This window comes from Heptranchias perlo, unplaced genomic scaffold (assembly GCF_035084215.1).
Source record: "Heptranchias perlo isolate sHepPer1 unplaced genomic scaffold, sHepPer1.hap1 HAP1_SCAFFOLD_308, whole genome shotgun sequence".
In the NCBI taxonomy this organism is placed as follows: Eukaryota; Metazoa; Chordata; class Chondrichthyes; order Hexanchiformes; family Hexanchidae; genus Heptranchias; species Heptranchias perlo.
In genome coordinates, this window is record NW_027139320.1 from 94,559 (window position 1) to 117,058 (window position 22,500).

The 22,500-nt window shown below is 57.0% G+C and overlaps 1 protein-coding gene across 1 annotated transcript in view; it reads right to left on the minus strand.

Annotated features, from left to right (window-relative positions):
* LOC137311219 (rap guanine nucleotide exchange factor 3-like) overlaps positions 1-22,500 on the minus strand; it is a 56,417-nt gene that overhangs the window by 23,791 nt on the left and 10,126 nt on the right. The window contains exons 2-3 of the mRNA XM_067978538.1: positions 7,378-7,428; positions 2,932-3,038 (exon numbers count right to left, since the gene is read on the minus strand). Of these exons, the coding sequence (XP_067834639.1) occupies positions 2,932-3,038; positions 7,378-7,386 (116 nt within the window). The 5' untranslated portion in view covers positions 7,387-7,428. The remainder of the gene's footprint in view (positions 1-2,931; positions 3,039-7,377; positions 7,429-22,500) is intronic.

The following is a 22,500-nucleotide window of genomic DNA, read 5'->3' on the forward strand; positions in this document are numbered from 1 at the left end:
CCACCAATCTTGGTGTCATCTGCAAACTTACTAACCATGCCTCCTAAATTCTCATCCAAACCATTAATATAAATAACAAATAACAGCGGACCCAGCACCGGTCCCTGAGGCACACGAGGCGCACTTCTTATGTTCGCGGGATGTGGGCGTCGCTGGCGAGGCCGGCATTTATTGCCCATCCCTAATTGCCCCTTGAGAAGGTGGTGGTGAGCCGCCTTCTTGAACCGCTGCAGAAAGGCTAATGGGATGTTGGCCTTTATCTCGAGGGGGCTGGAATATGACAGGGGTGGAAGTTATGATCCAGTTATTGAAAGCTCTGGTCAGACCCCCATCTGGAGACACTGCCCTCAGTTCTGGGCACCCCCCCAATCAGGAAGGATATATCGGGCTCGGAGGGGGGTGCAGAGCAGATTCACCAGAACGATACCCGGGGTGGGGGCTAAAAAGGGTTAAATTACGAGGACAGGTCGCACAGACCGGGCTTGTGTTCCCTCGAGTGTAGAAGATTAAGGGGTGATCCAATCGAGGGGTTGATAGAGTAGATAGAGAGAAACTCTATCCAGTCCTGTCACACGGTCCCGTCACTCAGCCCTGTCACGATGCCCTGTCACGCTGCCCCGTCACGTGGCCCTGTCACTATGTCCCGTCACGCGGCCCCGTCACGCGGCCCTGTCACTATGTCCCGTCACGCGGCCCCGTCACGCGGCCCTGTCACTATGTCCCGTCACGCGGCCCCGTCACGCTGCCCCGTCACTCAGCCCTATCACTATGCCCCGTCACGCGGCCCCGTCACGCGGCCCCGTCACGCGGCCCCGTCACGCGGCCCCGTCACGCGGCCCCGTCAAGCTGCCCCGTCACTCAGCCCCGTCACTCAGCCCCGTCACTCAGCCCCGTCACTATGTCCCGTCACGCGGCCCCGTCACGCTGCCCCGTCACTCAGCCCCGTCACTCAGCCCCGTCACTATGTCCCGTCACGCGGCCCTGTCACTCAGCCCCGTCACTCGGCCCTGTCACTATGTCCCGTCACGCGGCCCTGTCACTATGTCCCGTCACGCGGCCCTGTCACTATGTCCCGTCACGCGGCCCTGTCACTATGTCCCGTCACACGGCCCCGTCACGCGGCCCTGTCACTATGTCCCGTCACACGGCCCCGTCACGCGGCCCTGTCACTATGTCCCGTCACGCGGCCCTGTCACTATGTCCCGTCACGCGGCCCCGTCACGCGGCCCCGTCACTATGTCCCGTCACTATGTCCCGTCACGTGGCCCTGTCACTATGTCCCGTCACGCGGCCCTGTCACTATGTCCCGTCACACGGCCCTGTCACTATGTCCCGTCACGCGGCCCTTTCACTATGTCCCGTCACGCGGCCCTATCACTATGTCCCGTCACGCGGCCCTGTCACTATGTCCCGTCACGCGGCCCTGTCACTATGTCCCGTCACACGGCCCCGTCACGCGGCCCTGTCACTATGTCCCGTCACACGGCCCCGTCACGCGGCCCTGTCCACTATGTCCCGTCACGCGGCCCTGTCACTATGTCCCGTCACGCGGCCCCGTCACGCAGCCCTGTCACTATGTCCCGTCACACGGCCCCGTCACGCGGCCCTGTCACTATGTCCCGTCACGCGGCCCTGTCACTATGTCCCGTTACGCGGCCCCGTCACGCGGCCCTGTCACTATGTCCCGTCACGCGGCTCTGTCACTATGTCCCGTCACGCGGCCCCGTCACGCGGCCCCGTCACGCGGCCCTGTCACTCAGCCCCGTCACGCGGCCCTGTCACTATGTCCCGTCACGCGGCCCCGTCACGCGGCCCTGTCACTATGTCCCGTCACACGGCCCCGTCACGCGGCCCTGTCACTATGTCCCGTCACGCGGCCCTGTCACTATGTCCCGTCACGCGGCCCCGTCACGCGGCCCTGTCACTATGTCCCGTCACGCGGCCCTGTCACTATGTCCCGTCACGCGGCCCCGTCACGCGGCCCTGTCACTCAGCCCCGTCACGCGGCCCTGTCACTATGTCCCGTCACGCGGCCCTGTCACAATGTCCTGTCACGCGGCCCTGTCACTATGTCCCGTCACGCGGCCCTGTCACTATGTCCCGTCACGCGGCCCTGTCACTCAGCCCCGTCACGCGACCCTGTCACTATGTCCCGTCACGCGGCCCTGTCACTATGTCCCGTCACGCGGCCCTGTCACTATGTCCCGTCACGCGGCCCTGTCACTATGTCCCGTCACGCGGCCCTGTCACTATGTCCCGTCACGCGGCCCTGTCACTATGTCCCGTCACGCGGCCCTGTCACTATGTCCCGTCACGCGGCCCTGTCACTATGTCCCGTCACACGGCCCCGTCACGCGGCCCTGTCACTATGTCCCGTCACGCGGCCCTGTCACTATGTCCCGTCACACGGCCCCGTCACGCGGCCCTGTCACTATGTCCCGTCACGCGGCCCCGTCACGCGGCCCTGTCACTATGTCCCGTCACACGGCCCCGTCACGCGGCCCTGTCACTTTGTCCCGTTACGCGGCCCTGTCACTATGTCCCGTCACGCGGCCCCGTCACGCGGCCCTGTCACTATGTCCCGTCACGCGGCCCTGTCACTATGTCCCGTCACGCGGCCCCGTCACGCGGCCCCGTCACGCGGCCCTGTCACAATGTCCCGTCACGCGGCCCCGTCACGCGGCCCTGTCACTATGTCCCGTCACGCGGCCCCGTCACGCGGCCCTGTCACAATGTCCCGTCACGCGGCCCCGTCACGCGGCCCTGTCACAATGTCCCGTCACGCGGCCCCGTCACGCGGCCCTGTCACAATGTCCCGTCACGCGGCCCCGTCACGCGGCCCCGTCACTATGTCCCGTCACGCGGCCCCGTCACGCGGCCCTGCAACTATGTCCCGTCACGCGGCCCCGTCACGCGGCCCGGTCCACCTACCGGAAGGTCTTGAGGTGGTGTTTCCGATCACGCATGAGGTTGGGCGCGGCCGACAGCACCGCGTTCTGTAGGACTCTGCCGGCTCGTAGGATCTTCTCAGAGGAGACCTGGGGAAAGAGAACAAGGTCATTGGGGGAGGGGCGGGCGGAGATCGGGGGTGAGTGCGATCGCAGAGCGGACAATGATGGGGGGGTCAACGAGAGAGGGGCGGGTAGATATCAACCCCTAGGGGTATACTGGGGGAGATATACAGTAGGGTATACTGGGGGGAGATATACGGTAGGGTATACTGGGGGGAGATATACAGCAGGGTATACTGGGGGGAGATATACAATAGGGTATACTGGGGGGAATATACAGCAGGGAATACTGGGGGGAGATATACAGTAGGGTATACTGGGGGAGATATACAGTAGGGTATACTGGGGGGAGATATACGGTAGGGTATACTGGGGGGAGATATACAGTAGGGTATACTGGGGGGAGATATACAATAGGGTATACTGGGGGGAATATACAGTAGGGTATACTGGGGGGAGATATACAATAGGGTATACTGGGGGGAATATACAGTAGGGTATACTGGGGGGAATATACAGCAGGGTATACTGGGGGGAGATATACAGTAGGGTATACTGGGGAGGAGATATACAGTAGGGTATACTGGGGGGAATATACAGCAGGGTATACTGGGGGGAGATATACAGTAGGGTATACTGGGGGGGAATATACAGTAGGGTATACTGGGGGGAGATATACAGTGGGGTATACTGGGGGAGATATACAGTAGGGTATACTGGGGGGAGATATACAATAGGGTATACTGGGGGGAATATACAGTAGGGTATACTGGGGGGAATATACAGCAGGGTATACTGGGGGGAGATATACAGTAGGGTATACTGGGGGAGATATACAGCAGGGTATACTGGGGGAGATATACAGCAGGGTATACTGGGGGGAATATACAGTAGGGTATACTGGGGGAGATTTACAATAGGGTATACTGGGGGAGATATACAGTAGGTATACTGGGGGGAGATATACAGTAGGGTATACTGGGGGGAGATATACAGTAGGGTATACTGGGGGGGAGATATACAGTAGGGTATACTGGGGGGAGATATACAATAGGGTATACTGGGGGGAATATACAGTAGGGTATACTGGGGGGAATATACAGCAGGGTATACTGGGGGGAGATATACAGTAGGGTATACTGGGGGAGATATACAGCAGGGTATACTGGGGGAGATATACAGCAGGGTATACTGGGGGGAATATACAGTAGGGTATACTGGGGGAGATTTACAATAGGGTATACTGGGGGAGATATACAGTAGGTATACTGGGGGGAGATATACAGTAGGGTATACTGGGGGAGATATACAGTAGGTATACTGGGGGGAGATATACAGTAGGGTATACTGGGGGGAGATATACGGTAGGGTATACTGGGGGGAGATATACAGTAGGTATACTGGGGGGAGATATACAGTAGGGTATACTGGGGGGAGATATACGGTAGGGTATACTGGGGGGAGATATACAGTGGGGTATACTGGGGGAGATATACAGTGGGGTATACTGGGGGGGATATACAGTAGGGTATACTGGGGGGAATATACAGTAGGGTATACTGGGGGGAGATATACAATAGGGTATACTGGGGGGAATATACAGTAGGGTATACTGGGGGGAGATATACAATAGGGTATACTGGGGGGAATATACAGTAGGGTATACTGGGGGGAGATATACAGTGGGGTATACTGGGGGAGATATACAGTAGGGTATACTGGGGGGAGATATACAGTGGGGTATACTGGGGGAGATATACAGTAGGGTATACTGGGGGGAGATATACAATAGGGTATACTGGGGGAGATTTACAATAGGGTATACTGGGGGAGATATACAGTAGGTATACTGGGGGGAGATATACAGTAGGGTATACTGGGGGAGATATACAGTAGGTATACTGGGGGGAGATATACAGTAGGGTATACTGGGGGGAGATATACGGTAGGGTATACTGGGGGGAGATATACAGTAGGTATACTGGGGGGAGATATACAGTAGGGTATACTGGGGGAGATATACAGTAGGGTATACTGGGGGAGATATATAGCAGGGTATACTGGGGGGAATATACAGTAGGGTATACTGGGGGGAGATATACGGTAGGGTATACTGGGGGGAGATATACAGTAGGGTATACTGGGGGGAATATACAGCAGGGTATACTGGGGGAGATACACAGCAGGGTATACTGGGGGGAATATACAGTAGGGTATACTGGGGGAGATTTACAATAGGGTATACTGGGGGAGATATACGGTAGGGTATACTGGGGGAGATATACAGTAGGGTATACTGGGGGAGATATACAGTAGGGTATACTGGGGGAGATATATAGCAGGGTATACTGGGGGAGATATACAGTAGGTATACTGGGGGGAGATATACAGTAGGGTATACTGGGGGAGATATACAGCAGGGTATACTGGGGGAGATATACAGTAGGTATACTGGGGGGAGATATACAGTAGGGTATACTGGGGGAGATATACAGCAGGGTATACTGGGGGGAATATACAGTAGGGTATACTGGGGGAGATTTACAATAGGGTATACTGGGGGAGATATACGGTAGGTATACTGGGGGGAGATATACAGTAGGTATACTGGGGGGAGATATACAGTAGGGTATACTGGGGGAGATATACAGTAGGGTATACTGGGGGAGATATATAGCAGGGTATACTGGGGGGAATATACAGTAGGGTATACTGGGGGGAGATATACAGTAGGGTATACTGGGGGGAATATACAGCAGGGTATACTGGGGGGAATATACAGTAGGGTATACTGGGGGAGATTTACAATAGGGTATACTGGGGGAGATATACGGTAGGGTATACTGGGGGAGATATACAGTAGGGTATACTGGGGGGAAGATATACGGTAGGGTATACTGGGGGAGATATACGGTAGGGTATACTGGGGGAGATATACGGTAGGGTATACTGGGGGGAAGATATACGGTAGGGTATACTGGGGGAGATTTACAATAGGGTATACTGGGGGAGATATACAGTAGGGTATACTGGGGGAGATATATAGCAGGGTATACTGGGGGGAATATACAGTAGGGTATACTGGGGGGAGATATACAATAGGGTATACTGGGGGAGATATACGGTAGGGTATACTGGGGGAGATATACAGCAGGGTATACTGGGGGGAGATATACGGTAGGGTATACTGGGGGAGATATACAGCAGGGTATACTGGGGGGAATATACAGTAGGGTATACTGGGGGGGAAGATATACAGTAGGGTATACTGGGGGGAGATATACAGTAGGGTATACTGGGGGGAGATATACAGTAGGGTATACTGGGGGGAGATATACAGTAGGGTATACTGGGGGAGATATACAGTAGGGTATACTGGGGGGGAAGATATACAGTAGGGTATACTGGGGGAGAGATGTACATAGGATATACAGGGGGAGATATACCGTAGGGTATACTGGGGGGAGATATATAGTGGGGTATACTGGGGGGGAAGATATACAGTAGGGTATACTGGGGGGAGATATACAGTAGGGTATAATGGGGGGAGATATACAGTAGGGTATAATGGGGGAGAGATGTACATAGGATATACAGGGGGAGATATACCGTAGGGTATACTGGGGGGAGATATACAGTGGGGTATACTGGGGGGAGATATACAGTAGGGTATACTGGGGGGAGATATACAGTAGGGTATACTGGGGGAGATATACAGTAGGGTATACTGGGGGGGAAGATATACAGTAGGGTATACTGGGGGAGAGATGTACATAGGATATACAGGGGGAGATATACCGTAGGGTATACTGGGGGGAGATATATAGTGGGGTATACTGGGGGGGAAGATATACAGTAGGGTATACTGGGGGAGAGATGTACATAGGATATACAGGGGGAGATATACCGTAGGGTATACTGGGGGGAGATATACAGTGGGGTATACTGGGGGGAGATATACAGTAGGGTATAATGGGGGAGAGATATTCATAGGATATACAGGGGGAGATATACCGTAGGGTATACTGGAGGGAGATATACATAGGATATACAGGGGGAGATATACCGTAGGGTACACTGGGGGGAGATGCACCGTAGGTTATACTGGGGGGAGATGTACCGTAGGGTATACTGGGGGGAGATGTACCGTAGGGTACACTGGGGGGAGATGTACCGTAGGGTATACTGGGGGGAGATGTACCGTAGGGTACACTGGGGGTGGATATTAACCCCTAAGGGTGTATTGGGGAGAGATCTCGAGCCCCCGGAGGAACGGGGCGGAGCACACTTGCTATTGCCGGACATTAGCCGATTCCCATACCCCTTTAGAGTGGGAGACCCCGGGGAATGGGGGAGCCGCACCCACCTGCCTCATGTCTTCGCACTGTTCTGAGCCCGGGAGCTCGGAGATTGGCGTCTGGAGAAAAAAAAAACACAAGACGGAGAGTCCGCTGAGCAGGGTACAAATCTACCGGTCGACGGATTGCACTGGAATCGCACAGCGCTGGAGGGAGGCCGCTCGGCCCATTGTCCCCGTGCTGGCCCCTTGAAAGACCTGCAAATTCTCCCCCCTTCGATTCCCCTCCTGAAAGTCGCTATCGAATCTGCTCCCACCGCCCCCTTTCAGGCAGCGCGTTCCAGATCATCACGACTCGCTGCCCTAAAACAAATTCCCCTCATCTCTCCGCACCCCCCGCCCTCCCCCCCGCAAAGGTTGCTTGGCTAATTATTCGAAAAGGGGGTGCGGTCGTGTAGTGGTTGTGTTGCTGGGCACGCCGTCCGGAGAACGTGCGTTGAGAGACAAAAATGTGCGGGGCTACGGGGGGGGGGGGGGGGGGGACTAACGGGACGGCTCTTTCGAAGGGCCAGCACGGGCACGAGGGGCTGAATGGCCTCCTCCTGTTCCTGCGTTCGAAAGGAGAGAGTAAACGGGGGACAGAGATTGAGGAACAGAGTGAGAGAGATGCAGAGACGGAAGATGGTGATGGAGAGAGAACACAAAAACAGGAGGAGGCCGTTCAGCCCCTCGAACCTGTTACTCAGGAACAGGAGGAGGCCGTTCAGCCCCTCGAACCTGTTACTCAGGAACAGGAGGAGGCCCATTCAGCCCCTCGAGCCTGTTACTTAGGAACAGGAGGAGGCCCATTCAGCCCCTCGAACCTGTTACGCAGGAACAGGAGGAGGCCATTCAGCCCCTCGAGCCTGTTACTTAGGAACAGGAGGAGGCCGTTCAGCCCCTCGAGCCTGTTACACAGGAACAGGAGGAGGCCATTCAGCCCCTCGAGCCTGTTACTTAGGAACAGGAGGAGGCCGTTCAGCCCCTCGAGCCTGTTACACAGGAACAGGAGGAGGCCATTCAGCCCCTCGAGCCTGTTACTCAGGAACAGGAGGAGGCCCATTCAGCCCCTCGAAACTGATACGCAGAAACAGGAGGAGGCCATTCAGCCCCTCGAATCTGATTCGCAGGAACAGGAGGAGGCCCATTCAGCCCCTCGAACCTGTTACTCAGGAACAGGAGGAGGCCGTTCAGCCCCTCGAACCTGTCACGCAGGAACAGGAGGAGGCCATTCAGCCCCTCGAGCCTGTTACTTAGGAACAGGAGGAGGCCCATTCAGCCCCTCGAACCTGTTACGCAGGAACAGGAGGAGGCCATTCAGCCCCTCGAGCCTGTTACTTAGGAACAGGAGGAGGCCCATTCAGCCCCTCGAACCTGTTACGCAGGAACAGGAGGAGGCCGTTCAGCCCTCGAGCCTGTTACACAGGAACAGGAGGAGGCCATTCAGCCCCTCGAGCCTGTTACTTAGGAACAGGAGGAGGCCATTCAGCCCCTCGAGCCTGTTACTTAGGAACAGGAGGAGGCCCATTCAGCCCCTCGAAACTGATACGCAGAAACAGGAGGAGGCCATTCAGCCCCTCGAATCTGATTCGCAGGAACAGGAGGAGGCCATTCAGCCCCTCGAACCTGTCAAGCAGGAACAGGAGGAGGTCCATTCAGGAGCCAAAATTGGAAACAAAGTCTGAGCTGACAGCGACTGAGCTTTTTGTGGTTTGAACCGAGCAGTTTCGTAGAAGGTCACCTTCAACTGCTGAGAACTCTGTATTTGCTCAGTGGAAGTGGGGGGAGGAGTAGGAGGAGGGTGGAGCCCGGGAGATTAGGCTCGTATGTTCGAAAGAAAAGGGACTGACGACGCCCACAGATATTTACACGACAAACACTGAGGCTGCTCGATCCCTCCTCTGACGCAGATAGCACAGTAACCGCGTGCAGACAAGCCCCAGCAAAGACGGGGCAACCTGGCGTCTCGCGGGGGGGCGCAGTTCCCCGGGGGGGGGAGGGGGGGGGGCCTCACGCCCCGCGCTGGCGATTGGCCGCTAGAGCCTGGACGGTGAGGCTCCGCCAGCTATTCGACTGCAGCAGGGGGCCACGAGCGAGCCCGGTTACTCTCTTTGCCCATCATCTGCGCACGTGTTCTCCAGAAGGGGTCACTTGCTAAAGTTAGCTCTTTACCCCTGAGTCAGCGGTCTCACCGAGTCTCGCTCCCGCAGTACAGAATCCCAATGGACCCGACCCCTTCCCATTCACTCCCGCGGTACAGAATCCCAATGGACCCGACCCCTTCCCATTCACTCCCGCGGTACAGAATCCCAATGGACCCGACCCCTTCCCATTCACTCCCACTGTACAGAATCCCAATGGACCCGACCCCTTCCCATTCACTCCCATCGTACACAATCCCAATGGACCCGACCCCTTCCCATTCACTCCCACTGTACACAATCCCAATGGACCCGACCCCTTCCCGTTCACTCCCATTGTACAGAATCCCAATGGGCCCGACCCCTTCCCATTCACTCCCACTGTACACAATCCCAATGGACCCGACCCCTTCCCGTTCACTCCCATTGTACAGAATCCCAATGGACCCGACCCCTTCCCATTCACTCCCACTGTACACAATCCCAATGGACCCGACCCCTTCCCGTTCACTCCCACTGTACAGAATCCCAATGGACCCGACCCCTTCCCATTCACTCCCATTGTACAGAATCCCAATGGACCCGACCCCTTCCCATTCACTCCCACTGTACACAATCCCAATGGACCCGACCCCTTCCCGTTCACTCCCATTGTACACAATCCCAATGGACCCGACCCCTTCCCATTCACTCCCACTGTACACAATCCCAATGGACCCGACCCCTTCCCATTCGCTCCCACTGTACAGAATCCCAATGGACCCGACCCCTTCCCATTCGCTCCCATTGTACAGAATCCCAATGGACCCGACCCCTTCCCATTCACTCCCACTGTACACAATCCCAATGGACCCGACCCCTTCCCGTTCACTCCCATTGTACACAATCCCAATGGACCCGACCCCTTCCCGTTCACTCCCACTGTACAGAATCCCAATGGACCCGACCCCTTCCCATTCACTCCCACTGTACACAATCCCAATGGACCCGACCCCTTCCCATTCACTCCCATTGTACACAATCCCAATGGACCAAACCCCTTCCCATTCACTCCCATTGTACACAATCCCAATGGACCTGACCCCTTCCCATTCACTCCCACTGTACAGAATCCCAATGGACCCGACCCCTTCCCGTTCAATCCCATTGTACAGAATCCCAATGGACCCGACCCCTTCCCGTTCACTCCCACTGTACAGAATCCCAATGGACCCGACCCCTTCCCATTCACTCCCACTGTACACAATTCCAATGGGCCCGACCCCTTCCCATTCACTCCCACTGTACACAATCCCATTGGACCCGACCCCTTCCCATTCACTCCCACTGTACAGAATCCCAATGGACCCGGCCCCTTCCCATTCACTCCCACTGTACACAATCCCAATGGACCCGACCCCTTCCCATTCGCTCCCACTGTACACAATCCCAATGGGCCCGTCCCCTTCCCATTCACTCCCATTGTAATCACACTGCTTCCTTGGAAGTAGGGTGAGCAGGATGTTTCTGGGAAGTTCTTGACGTAATCTGTTCTCAAAAGGCTTTTGTGTTCTGAGTTTTGTGCCTCGGGCCTCGTCTGATCTGAAGCCTGACTGGGCTGCGGTCGCCTTATCTGTAGTTTACAGAAGTCTTTGATTGGACTCAATGTGACTTACACTGAAACCCAGGCTGCACAGCAGCACAAAAAATCTTTGCACTTACCACCTCAGGAGGGATATATCGGCTCTGGAGGGGGTGCAGAGCAGATTCACCAGAACGATACCCGGGGTGGGGGCTAAAAGGGGTTAAATTCCGAGGACAGGTCGCACAGACCGGGCTCGTATTCCCTCGAGTGTAGGAGATTAAGGGGTGATCTCATCGAGGGGTTTAAGATGATTAAAGGATTCGATAGGGTCGATAGAGAGAAACTATTTCCTCTGGTGGGGGGAGTCCAGAACAAGGGGGGGGGCAGAACCTTAAAATCAGAGCCGGGCCGTTCAGGGGTGATGTCGGGAAGCACTTCATCACACAAAGGGGGAGTGGGAATCTGGAACTCTCTCCCCCACAAAAAGCTGTTGAGACTGGGGGTCAATTGGAAATTTCAAGACTGAGATCGATAGATTTTTGTTGGGTATCGAGGGATAGGGAACAAATGGGGTTAAGATACGGATCAACCATGATCTGACTGAATGGCGGAACAGGCTCGAGGGGCTGAATGGCCCTCCTCCTGTTCCTGTGTAACAGGGTCGAGGGGCTGAACGGCCTCCTCCTGTTCCTGTGTAACAGGCTCGAGGGGGCTGAATGGCCTCCTCCTGTTCCTGTGTAACAGTCTCGAGGGGCAGAATGGCCTCCTCCTGTTCCTGTGTAACAGGCTCGAGGGGCAGAATGGCCTCCTCCTGTTCCTGTGTAACAGGGTCGAGGGGCTGAATGGCCTCCTCCTGTTCCTGTGTAACAGGCTCGAGGGGGCTGAATGGCCTCCTCCTGTTCCTGTGTAACAGGCTCGAGGGGCTGAATGGCCTCCTCCTGTTCCTGTGTAACAGGCTCGAGGGGCTGAATGGGCCTCCTCCTGTTCCTGTGTTCACTATGTTCCTACATAAGGTCTGATGCACATCCCCCGCAGGCCTCTCAAAGTGCTTCGCATGCGGCAGCCATTTGGCGCACAGCAAGATCCCGTCAGCAGTAATGCGATGAACGAGCAGTTAAACTTTTCTTTTTTCAGTGATGTTGGTCGAGGGGAGAACTCCCCCCTGCTCTTCTTCGAAATAGTGGCCGTGGGATCTTTTACATCCACCCGAGAGGGGCAGACGGGGCCTCGGTTTAACATCTCATCCGAAAGACGGCACCTCCGACAGTGCAGCGCTCCCTCAGTACTGACCCTCCGACAGTGCGGCATTCCCTCAGTACTGACCCTCCGACAGTGCGGCGCTCCCTCAGTACCGACCCTCCGACAGTGCGGCGCTCCCTCAGGACTGACCCTCCGACAGTGCGGCATTCCCTCAGTACCGACCCTCCGACAGTGCGGCGCTCCCTCAGGACTGACCCTCCGACAGTGCGGCATTCCCTCAGTACTGACCCTCCGACAGTGCGGCGCTCCCTCAGTACTGACCCTCCGACAGTGCGGCGCTCCCTCAGTACTGACCCTCCGACAGTGCGGCGCTCCCTCAGTACTGACCCTCCGACAGTGCGGCGCTCCCTCAGTACTGACCCTCCGACAGTGCGGTGCTCCCTCAGTACTGGCACTGGGAGTGTCGGCCAGGATTATGGGGCTCGAGTCTCTGGAGTGGGGGCTCGAACCCACGACCTTCTGACTCAGAGGCGAGAGAGAAGAGAGAGAGAGGGCGAGAGAGAGAGAGAGAGAGAGGAGAGAGAGAGAGAGAGAGGGCGAGAGACACAGAAAGAGGGAGAGAGAGAGACAGAGAGAGAGAGACAGAGACAGAGAGAGAGAGACAGAAAGAGAGAGACAGAGACACAGAGAGAGAGAGAGAGGAGAGACAGAGAGAGAGAGAGAGCGAGACAGAGAGAGGGCGAGAGACACAGAAAGAGAGATAGAGAGAGACAGAGAGAGAGAGACAGAGACAGAGAGAGAGAGACAGAGAGAGAGAGAGATGGAGACAGAGAGAGACAGAGACGGAGAGAGAGAGAGAGACAGAAAGAGACAGAGACGGAGAGAGAGAGAGAGACAGAAAGAGACACAGAGAGAGAGATAGAGAGAGACAGAGAGAGAGACAGAGACAGGGCGATAAACAGAGAAACACAGAGAGAGACAGAGAGAGAGAGACAGAGAGAGAGAGACAGAGAGAGAGAGACAGAGAGAGAGAGACAGAGAGAGAGAGACAGAGAGAGACACAGAGAGAGAGACAGAGACAGAGATGGAGACAGAGAGAGACAGAGACGGAGAGAGAGAGAGAGACAGAAAGAGACAGAGACGGAGAGAGAGAGAGAGAGAGACAGAAAGAGACACAGAGAGAGAGATAGAGAGAGACAGAGAGAGAGACAGAGACAGAGAGAGGGCGAGAAACGGAGAAACAAAGAGAGAGACAGAGAGAGAGAGAGAGGACGAGAGACACAGAGACAGAGACGGAGACAGAGAGAGACAGAAAGAGACAGAAAGAGACAGAGACGGAGAGAGAGAGAGAGACAGAGACAGAGATGGAGACAGAGAGAGACAGAGACGGAGAGAGAGAGAGAGAGAGACAGAGAGCTACCCCGCTGAGCCACGTGCTGACAAACTGTTCTGTTTCGGGAGTAATTATTTAATCGATTAAAAACACTCCATCTGCATGCCCGTAATTCACGCCTCGCGCGTTAATCACCAGACGTCACATCTGGACGTCACACCTCAGCCCAGGTGTCACACCTGGTGCTGCAGGTGCAGGAAAATCCTTAAAACTGCTGCCTCCTTCTGACTTGCCGCCTGAAACTTTCTCAATCTGCAAAATTCTCGGACTAAACAACAATTGAAGTCTGAAAGATCTGAGCCTTGACAAGAATAACAACCTGCATTTATCCAGAGCCTTTAACGCAGTAAAACGTCCCCCGAGGAGCTTCACAGGAGCGTAAATCAGACACCGAGCCACACGAGGAGATGTTAGGGACAGGTGACCGAAAGCTCGGTCAAAGAGGGAGATTTTAAGGAGCGTCTTAAAGGGGGAGAGAGAGAGAGAGGCGGAGAGGTTTAGGGAGGGAATTCCAGAGCTCGGGGCCCGGGCGGCTGAAGGCACGGCCGCCAATGGTGGGAGCGATGGAAATCGGGGGGATGGACAAGAGGCCAGAATTGGAGGAGTGCAGAGATCTGGGAGGGTCGTAGGGGCTGGAGGAGGTTACAGAGATAGGGAGGGAGGGGCGAGGGCCATGGAGGGATGTGAACAGGAGGAGGTGAATTTTAAAATCGAGGCGTTCCCAGACCGGGAGCCGATGTAGGTCAGCGAGCGCAGGGGGGTGATGGGTGAACGGGACTCGGTGCGAGTTAGGATACGGGGGGGGCAGCAGAGTTTTGGATGAGCTGGAGTTTAGGGAGGGCGGGGAGGCGGGAGACAAAGCAAACGTGTGTGGAGGATTCTAGAAGGCGCCAGACAGGATGAGTGCAGTTATCAGTGGTTAGAACAGCAGGCAGTGGTTGAGAGACGCAGCATTACAGGAAGGAAGAGCAAATTTCACGGCAAATCTCACTTCTGATCTGATCTGATCTGCACGTAGACCCCAGAAAACCTTACATGACAGGTTAGATGGTGACTCTCCGAACTGTCCCATCGAACACTCCCAGGGCAGGTACAGGGTTAGATACAGAGTAAAGCTCCCTCTACACTGTCCCATCGAACACTCCCAGGGCAGGTACAGGGTTAGATACAGAGTAAAGCTCCCTCTACACTGTCCCATCAAACACTCCCAGGGCAGGTACAGGGTTAGATACAGAGTAAGCTCCCTCTACACTGTCCCATCAAACACTCCCAGGGTCAGGTACAGGGTTAGATACAGAGTAAAGCTCCATCTACACTGTCCCGTCAAACACTCCCAGGGCAGGTACAGGGTTAGATACAGAGTAAAGCTCCATCTACACTGTCCCGTCAAACACTCCCAGGGTCAGGTACAGGGTTAGATACAGAGTAAAGCTCCCTCTACACTGTCCCATCAAACACTCCCAGGGCAGGTACAGGGTTAGATACAGAGTAAAGCTCCCTCTACACTGTCCCATCAAACACTCCCAGGGTCAGGTACAGGGTTAGATACAGAGTAAAGCTCCATCTACACTGTCCCGTCAAACACTCCCAGGGTCAGGTACAGGGTTAGATACAGAGTAAAGCTCCCTCTACACTGTCCCATCAAACACTCCCAGGGCAGGTACAGGGTTAGATACAGAGTAAAGCTCCCTCCACACTGTCCCGTCAAACACTCCCAGGGCAGGTACAGGGTTAGATACAGAGTAAAGCTCCCTCTACACTGTCCCATCAAACACTCCCAGGGTCAGGTACAGGGTTAGATACAGAGTAAAGCTCCATCTACACTGTCCCGTCAAACACTCCCAGGGCAGGTACAGGGTTAGATACAGAGTAAAGCTCCCTCTACACTGTCCCATCAAACACTCCCAGGGCAGGTACAGGGTTAGATACAGAGTAAAGCTGCCTCTACACTGTCCCATCAAACACTCCCAGGGGCAGGTACAGGGTTAGATACAGAGTAAAGCTCCCTCTACACTGTCCCGTCAAACACTCCCAGGGCAGGTACAGGGTTAGATACAGAGTAAAGCTCCCTCTACACTGTCCCGTCAAACACTCCCAGGGCAGGTACAGGGTTAGATACAGAGTAAAGCTCCCTCTACACTGTCCCATCAAACACTCCCAGGGCAGGTACAGGGTTAGATACAGAGTAAAGCTCCCTCTACACTGTCCCGTCAAACACTCCCAGGGCAGGTACAGGGTTAGATACAGAGTAAAGCTCCCTCTACACTGTCCCATCAAACACTCCCAGGGTCAGGTACAGGGTTAGATACAGAGTAAAGCTCCCTCTACACTGTCCCGTCAAACACTCCCAGGGTCAGGTACAGGGTTAGATACAGAGTAAAGCTCCCTCTACACTGTCCCATCAAACACTCCCAGAGCAGGTACTGGGTTAGATACAGAGTAAAGCTCCCTCTACACTGTCCCATCAAACACTCCCACGGCAGGTACAATTCCCAGCTTCTCCAGTCTCTCCACATAACTGAAGTCCCTCATCCCTGGGACCGATCTGGTAAATCTCCTCCGCACCCTCTCCGAGGGCCCTGACCATCCTTCCTAAAGTGCGGTGCCAGAATTGGACACAATACTCCAGCTGAGGCCTGACCAGTGATTAATAAAGGTTTAGCATGACTTCCTTGCTTTTGTACTCTGTGCCTCTATTTATAAAGCCCAGGATCCCGTATGCTTTTTTAACAGCCTTCTCAACCTGTCCTGCCACCTTCAAAGATTTGTGTACGTGACCCCTCCCAGGTCTCCCTGTTCCTGCACCCCCCTTTTAAAATCGAGTTACATTGAAAATACAGCACAGAAACAGGCCGTTCGGCCCGTCTGGTCCGTGCTGGCCTTTATGCTCCACACGAGCCTCCTCCCTCCCTGCTTCATCTCACCCCTATCACCATATCCTTCTATTCCTTTCTCCCTCATGTGTTTATCCAGCTTCCCCTTAAATCCATCTCCGCTATTCCCCTCGACCACTCCATGTGGGAGTGAGTTCCACATTCTCACCGCTCTCTGGGTAAAGAAGTTTCTCCTGAATTCCCGATTGGATTTATTGGTGACTATCTTATATTTATGGCCCCCTAGTTCTGGTCTCCCCCCACAAGTGGAAACATCTTCTCTATGTCTATCCTATCAAACCGCTTCTTAATTTTAAAGACCTCTATCAGGTCACCCCTCAGCCTTCTCTTTTCTAGAGAAAAGACCCCCAGCCTGTTCAGCCTTTCCTGATAGTTATAACCCTCTCAGTTCTGATATCAGCCTTGTGAATCTTTTATTGCACCTTCTCCAGTGCCTCTATATCCTTTTTATAATATGGAGACCAGAACTGTGCACAGTGCTCCAAGTGTGGTCTAACCAAGGTATACGGAGACCAGAACTGTGCACAGTGCTCCAAGTGTGGTCTAACCAAGGTATATGGAGACCAGAACTGTGCACAGTGTTCCAAGTGTGGCCTAACCAAGGTATATGGAGACCACAACTGTGCACAGTGCTCCAAGTGTGGTCTAACCAAGGTATACGGAGACCAGAACTGTGCACAGTGTTCCAAGTGTGGCCTAACCAAGGTACATGGAGACCAGAACTGTACACAGTGCTCCGAGTGCGGTCTAACCAAGGTATATGGAGACCAGAACTGTGCACAGTGCTCCAAGTGTGGTCTAACCCAGGTATATGGAGACCAGAACTGTGCACAGTGCTCCGAGTGTGGCCTAACCAAGGTATATGGAGACCAGAACTGTGCACAGTGCTCCGAGTGTGGTCTAACCAAGGTATATGGAGACCAGAACTGTGCACAGTGCTCCAAGTGTGGTCCAACCAAGGTATATGGAGACCAGAACTGTGCACAGTGCTCCAAGTGTGGTCTAACCAAGGTATATGGAGACCAGAACTGTGCACAGTGCTCCAAGTGTGGTCCAACCAAGGTATATGGAGACCAGAACTGTGCACAGTGCTCCAAGTGTGGTCCAACCAAGGTATATGGAGACCAGAACTGTGCACAGTGCTCCAAGTGTGGTCTAACCAAGGTATATGGAGACCAGAACTGTGCACAGTGCTCCAAGTGTGGTCTCACCAAGGTTCGATATAAGTTTAACATAACTTCTCTGCTTTTCAATTCTATCCCTCTAGAAATTAACCCCAGTGTTTGATTTGCCTTTTTTATGGCCTTATTAACCTGCGTTGCTATTTTAGTGATTTGTGTATCTGTACCCCCAGATCCCTCTGCCCCTCTACCCCCATTTAAGACTCTTATTATCCGAGCAGTGTGTGACCTCCTTATTCTTTCTACCAAAATGCACCACCTCACGCATTCCCTCTCTTCATTCTTCCAAGCATTTGGGCGGGAATGGGGAAATTAATCGAGTCACCTTTTGAAAGGGGCGAAGCTGCTTTGCCTTTGTTTGCACGGAGTCCCTCAGCGACAGGATCTGGAGGTGTCAGAATGTCTCTCCGAAACGGAGGGTGCCTGGGAGGTCAGTGCTTAAAATGAACAGTGTGTTCATCCATCAAGTCATGACATTTCCTGCGAGTGAACTGGAAAAGTCCAACTCAGAAACGGTCGCTCGAAAGTGTGTTTGTGCATTCCACCCCCCCCCAAACTGTGGGGACACCTCGCCTCCCCCAAACTGTGGGGTCACCTCGCCTCCCCCAAACTGTGGGGGGCTCCTCGCCCTACCCCAAACTGTGGGGGGCTCCTCACCCTCCCCCAAACTGTGGGGGGCTCCTCGCCCTCCCCCAAACTGTGGGGACACCTCGCCTCCCCCAAACTGTGGGGGGCTCCTCACCCTCCCCCAAACTGTGGGGACACCTCGCCTCCCCCAAACTGTGGGGGGCTCCTCGCCCTCCCCCAAACTGTGGGGGGCTCCTCACCCTCCCCCAAACTGTGGGGACACCTCGCCTCCCCCAAACTGTGGGGGACACCTCGCCTCCCCCAAACTGTGGGGGGCTCCTCACCTCCCAAAAACTGTGGGGGGCTCCTCACCCTCCCCCAAACTGTGGGGGGCTCCCCACCCTCACCCAAACTGTGGGGGACTCCGCACCCTCCCCCAAACTGTGGGGGGCTCGTCACCCTCCCCCAAACTGTGAGGGACTCCGCACCCTCACCCAAACTGTGGGGGACTCCTCGCCCTCCCCCAAACTGTGGGGGGCTCCTCACCTCCCCCAAACTGTGGGGACACCTCGCCCTCCCCCCAAACTGTGGGGGACACCTCGCCTCCCCCAAACTGTGGGGACACCTCGCCTCCCCCAAACTGTGGGGGACACCTCGCCCTCCCCCAAACTGTGGGGACACCTCGCCTCCCCCAAACTGTGGGGACACCTCGCCTCCCCCAAACTGTGGGGACACCTCGTCTCCCCCAAACTGTGGGGGGCTCCTCACCCTCCCCCAAACTGTGGGGACACCTCGCCTCCCCCAAACTGTGGGGGACACCTCGCCCTCCCCCAAACTGTGGGGACTCCTTGCCCTCCCCCAAACTGTGGGGGGCTCCTCACCTCCCAAAAACTGTGGGGACACCTCGCCCTCCCCCAAACTGTGGGGGACACCTCGCCCTCCCCCAAACTGTGGGGGACACCTCGCCTCCCCCAAACTGTGGGGGACACCTCGCCTCCCCCAAACTGTGGGGACACCTCGCCCTCCCCCAAACTGTGGGGACACCTCGCCTCCCCCAAACTGTGGGGACACCTCGCCCTCCCCCAAACTGTGGGGGGACTCCACGCCCTCCCCCAAACTGTGGGGACACCTCGCCTCCCCCAAACTGTGGGGGACACCTTGGCTCCCCCCAAACTGTGCGGGGCTCCTCGCCCTCCCCCAAACTGTGGGGGGCTCCTCACCCTCCCTCAAACTGTGGGGGGACTCCTCGCCCTCCCCCAAACTGTGGGGGGCTCGTCACCCTCCCCCAAACTGTGGGGGGCTCCTCGCCCTCCCCCAAACTGTGGGGACTCCTCGCCCTCCCCCAAACTGTGGGGGGCTCCTCGCCCTCCCCCAAACTGTGGGGACACCTCGCCTCCCCCAAACTGTGGGGGGCTCCTCACCTCCCAAAAACTGTGGGGACACCTCGCCTCCCCCAAACTGTGGGGACACCTCGTCTCCCCCAAACTGTGGGGGGCTCCTCGCCTCCCCCAAACTGTGGGGGACACCTCGTCTCCCCCAAACTGTGGGGGGCTCCTCGCCTCCCCCAAACTGTGGGGGGCTCCTCGCCCTCCCCCAAACTGTGGGGGACACCTCGCCTCCCCCAAACTGTGGGGGGACACCTTGCCTCCCCCAAACTGTGGGGGGACACCTCGCCTCCCCCAAACTGTGGGGGACACCTCGCCTCCCCCAAACTGTGGGGGGACACCTTGCCTCCCCCCAAACTGTGGGGGACACCTCGCCTCCCAAAAACTGTGGGGGGACACCTTGCCTCCCCCCAAACTGTGCGGGGCTCCTCGCCCTACCCCAAACTGTGGGGGGCTCCTCACCCTCCCCCAAACTGTGGTGGGCTCCTCACCCTCCCCCAAACTGTGGGGGGCTCCCCACCCTCACCCAAACTGTGGGGGACTCCGCACCCTCCCCCAAACTGTGGGGGGCTCGTCACCCTCCCCCAAACTGTGAGGGACTCCTCACCTCCCCCAAACTGTGGGGGGCTCCTCACCCTCCCCCCAAACTGTGGGGACACCTCGCCTCCCCCAAACTGTGGGGACACCTCGTCTCCCCCAAACTGTGGGGACACCTCGCCTCCCCCAAACTGTGGGGGACTCCGCATCCTCCCCCAAACTGTGGGGGGCTCCTCACCCACCCCCCAAACTGTGAGGAATCCTCACCTCCCCCTAAACTGTGGGGGACTCCGCACCCTCCCCCAAACTGTGGGGACTCCTCGCCCTCCCCCAAACTGTGGGGACTCCTCACCCTCCCTCAAACTGTGGGGGGTCTCCTCGCCCTCCCCCAAACTGTGGGGACACCTCGTCTCCCCCAAACTGTGGGGGCTCGTCACCCTCCCCCAAACTGTGGGGGCTCGTCACCCTCCCCCAAACTGTGTGGGGCTCCTCGCCTCCCCCAAACTGTGGGGGGCTCGTCACCCTCCCCCAAACTGTGGGGGGCTCCTCGCCTCCCCCAAACTGTGGGGGGCTCGTCACCCTCCCCCAAACTGTGGGGGGCTCCTCGCCTCCCCCAAACTATGGGGGGCTCGTCACCCTCCCCCAAACTGTGGGGACACCTCGCCTCCCCGCAAACTGTGGGGGGCTCCTCGCCTCCCCCAAACTATGGGGGGCTCGTCACCCTCCCCCAAACTGTGGGGGGCTCCTCGCCCTCCCCCAAACTGTGGGGGGCTCCTCACCCTCCCTCAAACTGTGGGGGGACTCCTCGCCCTCCCCCAAACTGTGGGGGGCTCCTCGCCCTCCCCCAAACTGTGGGGACTCCTCGCCCTCCCCCAAACTGTGGGGGGCTCCTCGCCCTCCCCCAAACTGTGGGGACACCTCGCCTCCCCCAAACTGTGGGGGGACACCTCGCCTCCCAAAAACTGTGGGGACACCTCGCCTCCCCCAAACTGTGGGGACACCTCGCCTCCCCCAAACTGTGGGGACACCTCGTCTCCCCCAAACTGTGGGGGGCTCCTCGCCTCCCCCAAACTGTGGGGGGCTCCTCGCCCTCCCCCAAACTGTGGGGGACACCTCGCCTCCCCCAAACTGTGGGGGGACACCTCGCCTCCCCCAAACTGTGGGGGACTCCTCGCCTCCCCCAAACTGTGGGGGGACACCTTGCCTCCCCCCAAACTGTGGGGGACACCTCGCCTCCCAAAAACTGTGGGGGGACACCTTGCCTCCCCCCAAACTGTGCGGGGCTCCTCGCCCTACCCCAAACTGTGGGGGGCTCCTCACCCTCCCCCAAACTGTGGGGGGCTCCTCACCCTCCCCCAAACTGTGGGGGGCTCCCCACCCTCACCCAAACTGTGGGGGACTCCGCACCCTCCCCCAAACTGTGGGGGGCTCGTCACCCTCCCCCAAACTGTGAGGGACTCCTCACCTCCCCCAAACTGTGGGGACACCTCGCCTCCCCCAAACTGTGGGGGGCTCCTCACCCTCCCCCCAAACTGTGGGGGGCTCCTCGCCCTCCCCCAAACTGTGGGGACACCTCGCCTCCCCCAAACTGTGGGGACACCTCGTCTCCCCCAAACTGTGGGGACACCTCGCCTCCCCCAAACTGTGGGGGACTCCGCACCCTCCCCCAAACTGTGGGGGACTCCGCACCCTCCCCCAAACTGTGGGGGGCTCCTCACCCACCCCCCAAACTGTGAGGAATCCTCACCTCCCCCTAAACTGTGGGGGACTCCGCACCCTCCCCCAAACTGTGGGGGGCTCCTCACCCTCCCCCAAACTGTGAGGGACTCCTCACCCTCCCCCAAACTGTGGGGGGCTCGTCACCCTCCCCCAAACTGTGAGGGACTCCTCACCCTCCCTCAAACTGTGGGGGGTCTCCTCGCCCTCCCCCAAACTGTGGGGACACCTCGTCTCCCCCAAACTGTGGGGGCTCGTCACCCTCCCCCAAACTGTGGGGGCTCGTCACCCTCCCCCAAACTGTGTGGGGCTCCTCGCCTCCCCCAAACTGTGGGGGGCTCGTCACCCTCCCCCAAACTGTGGGGGGGCTCCTCGCCTCCCCCAAACTATGGGGGGCTCGTCACCCTCCCCCAAACTGTGGGGACACCTCGCCTCCCCGCAAACTGTGGGGGGCTCCTCGCCTCCCCCAAACTATGGGGGGCTCGTCACCCTCCCCCAAACTGTGGGGGGCTCCTCGCCTCCCTCAAACTGTGGGGGACACTTCACCTCCCCCAAACTGTGGGGGGCTCCTCGCC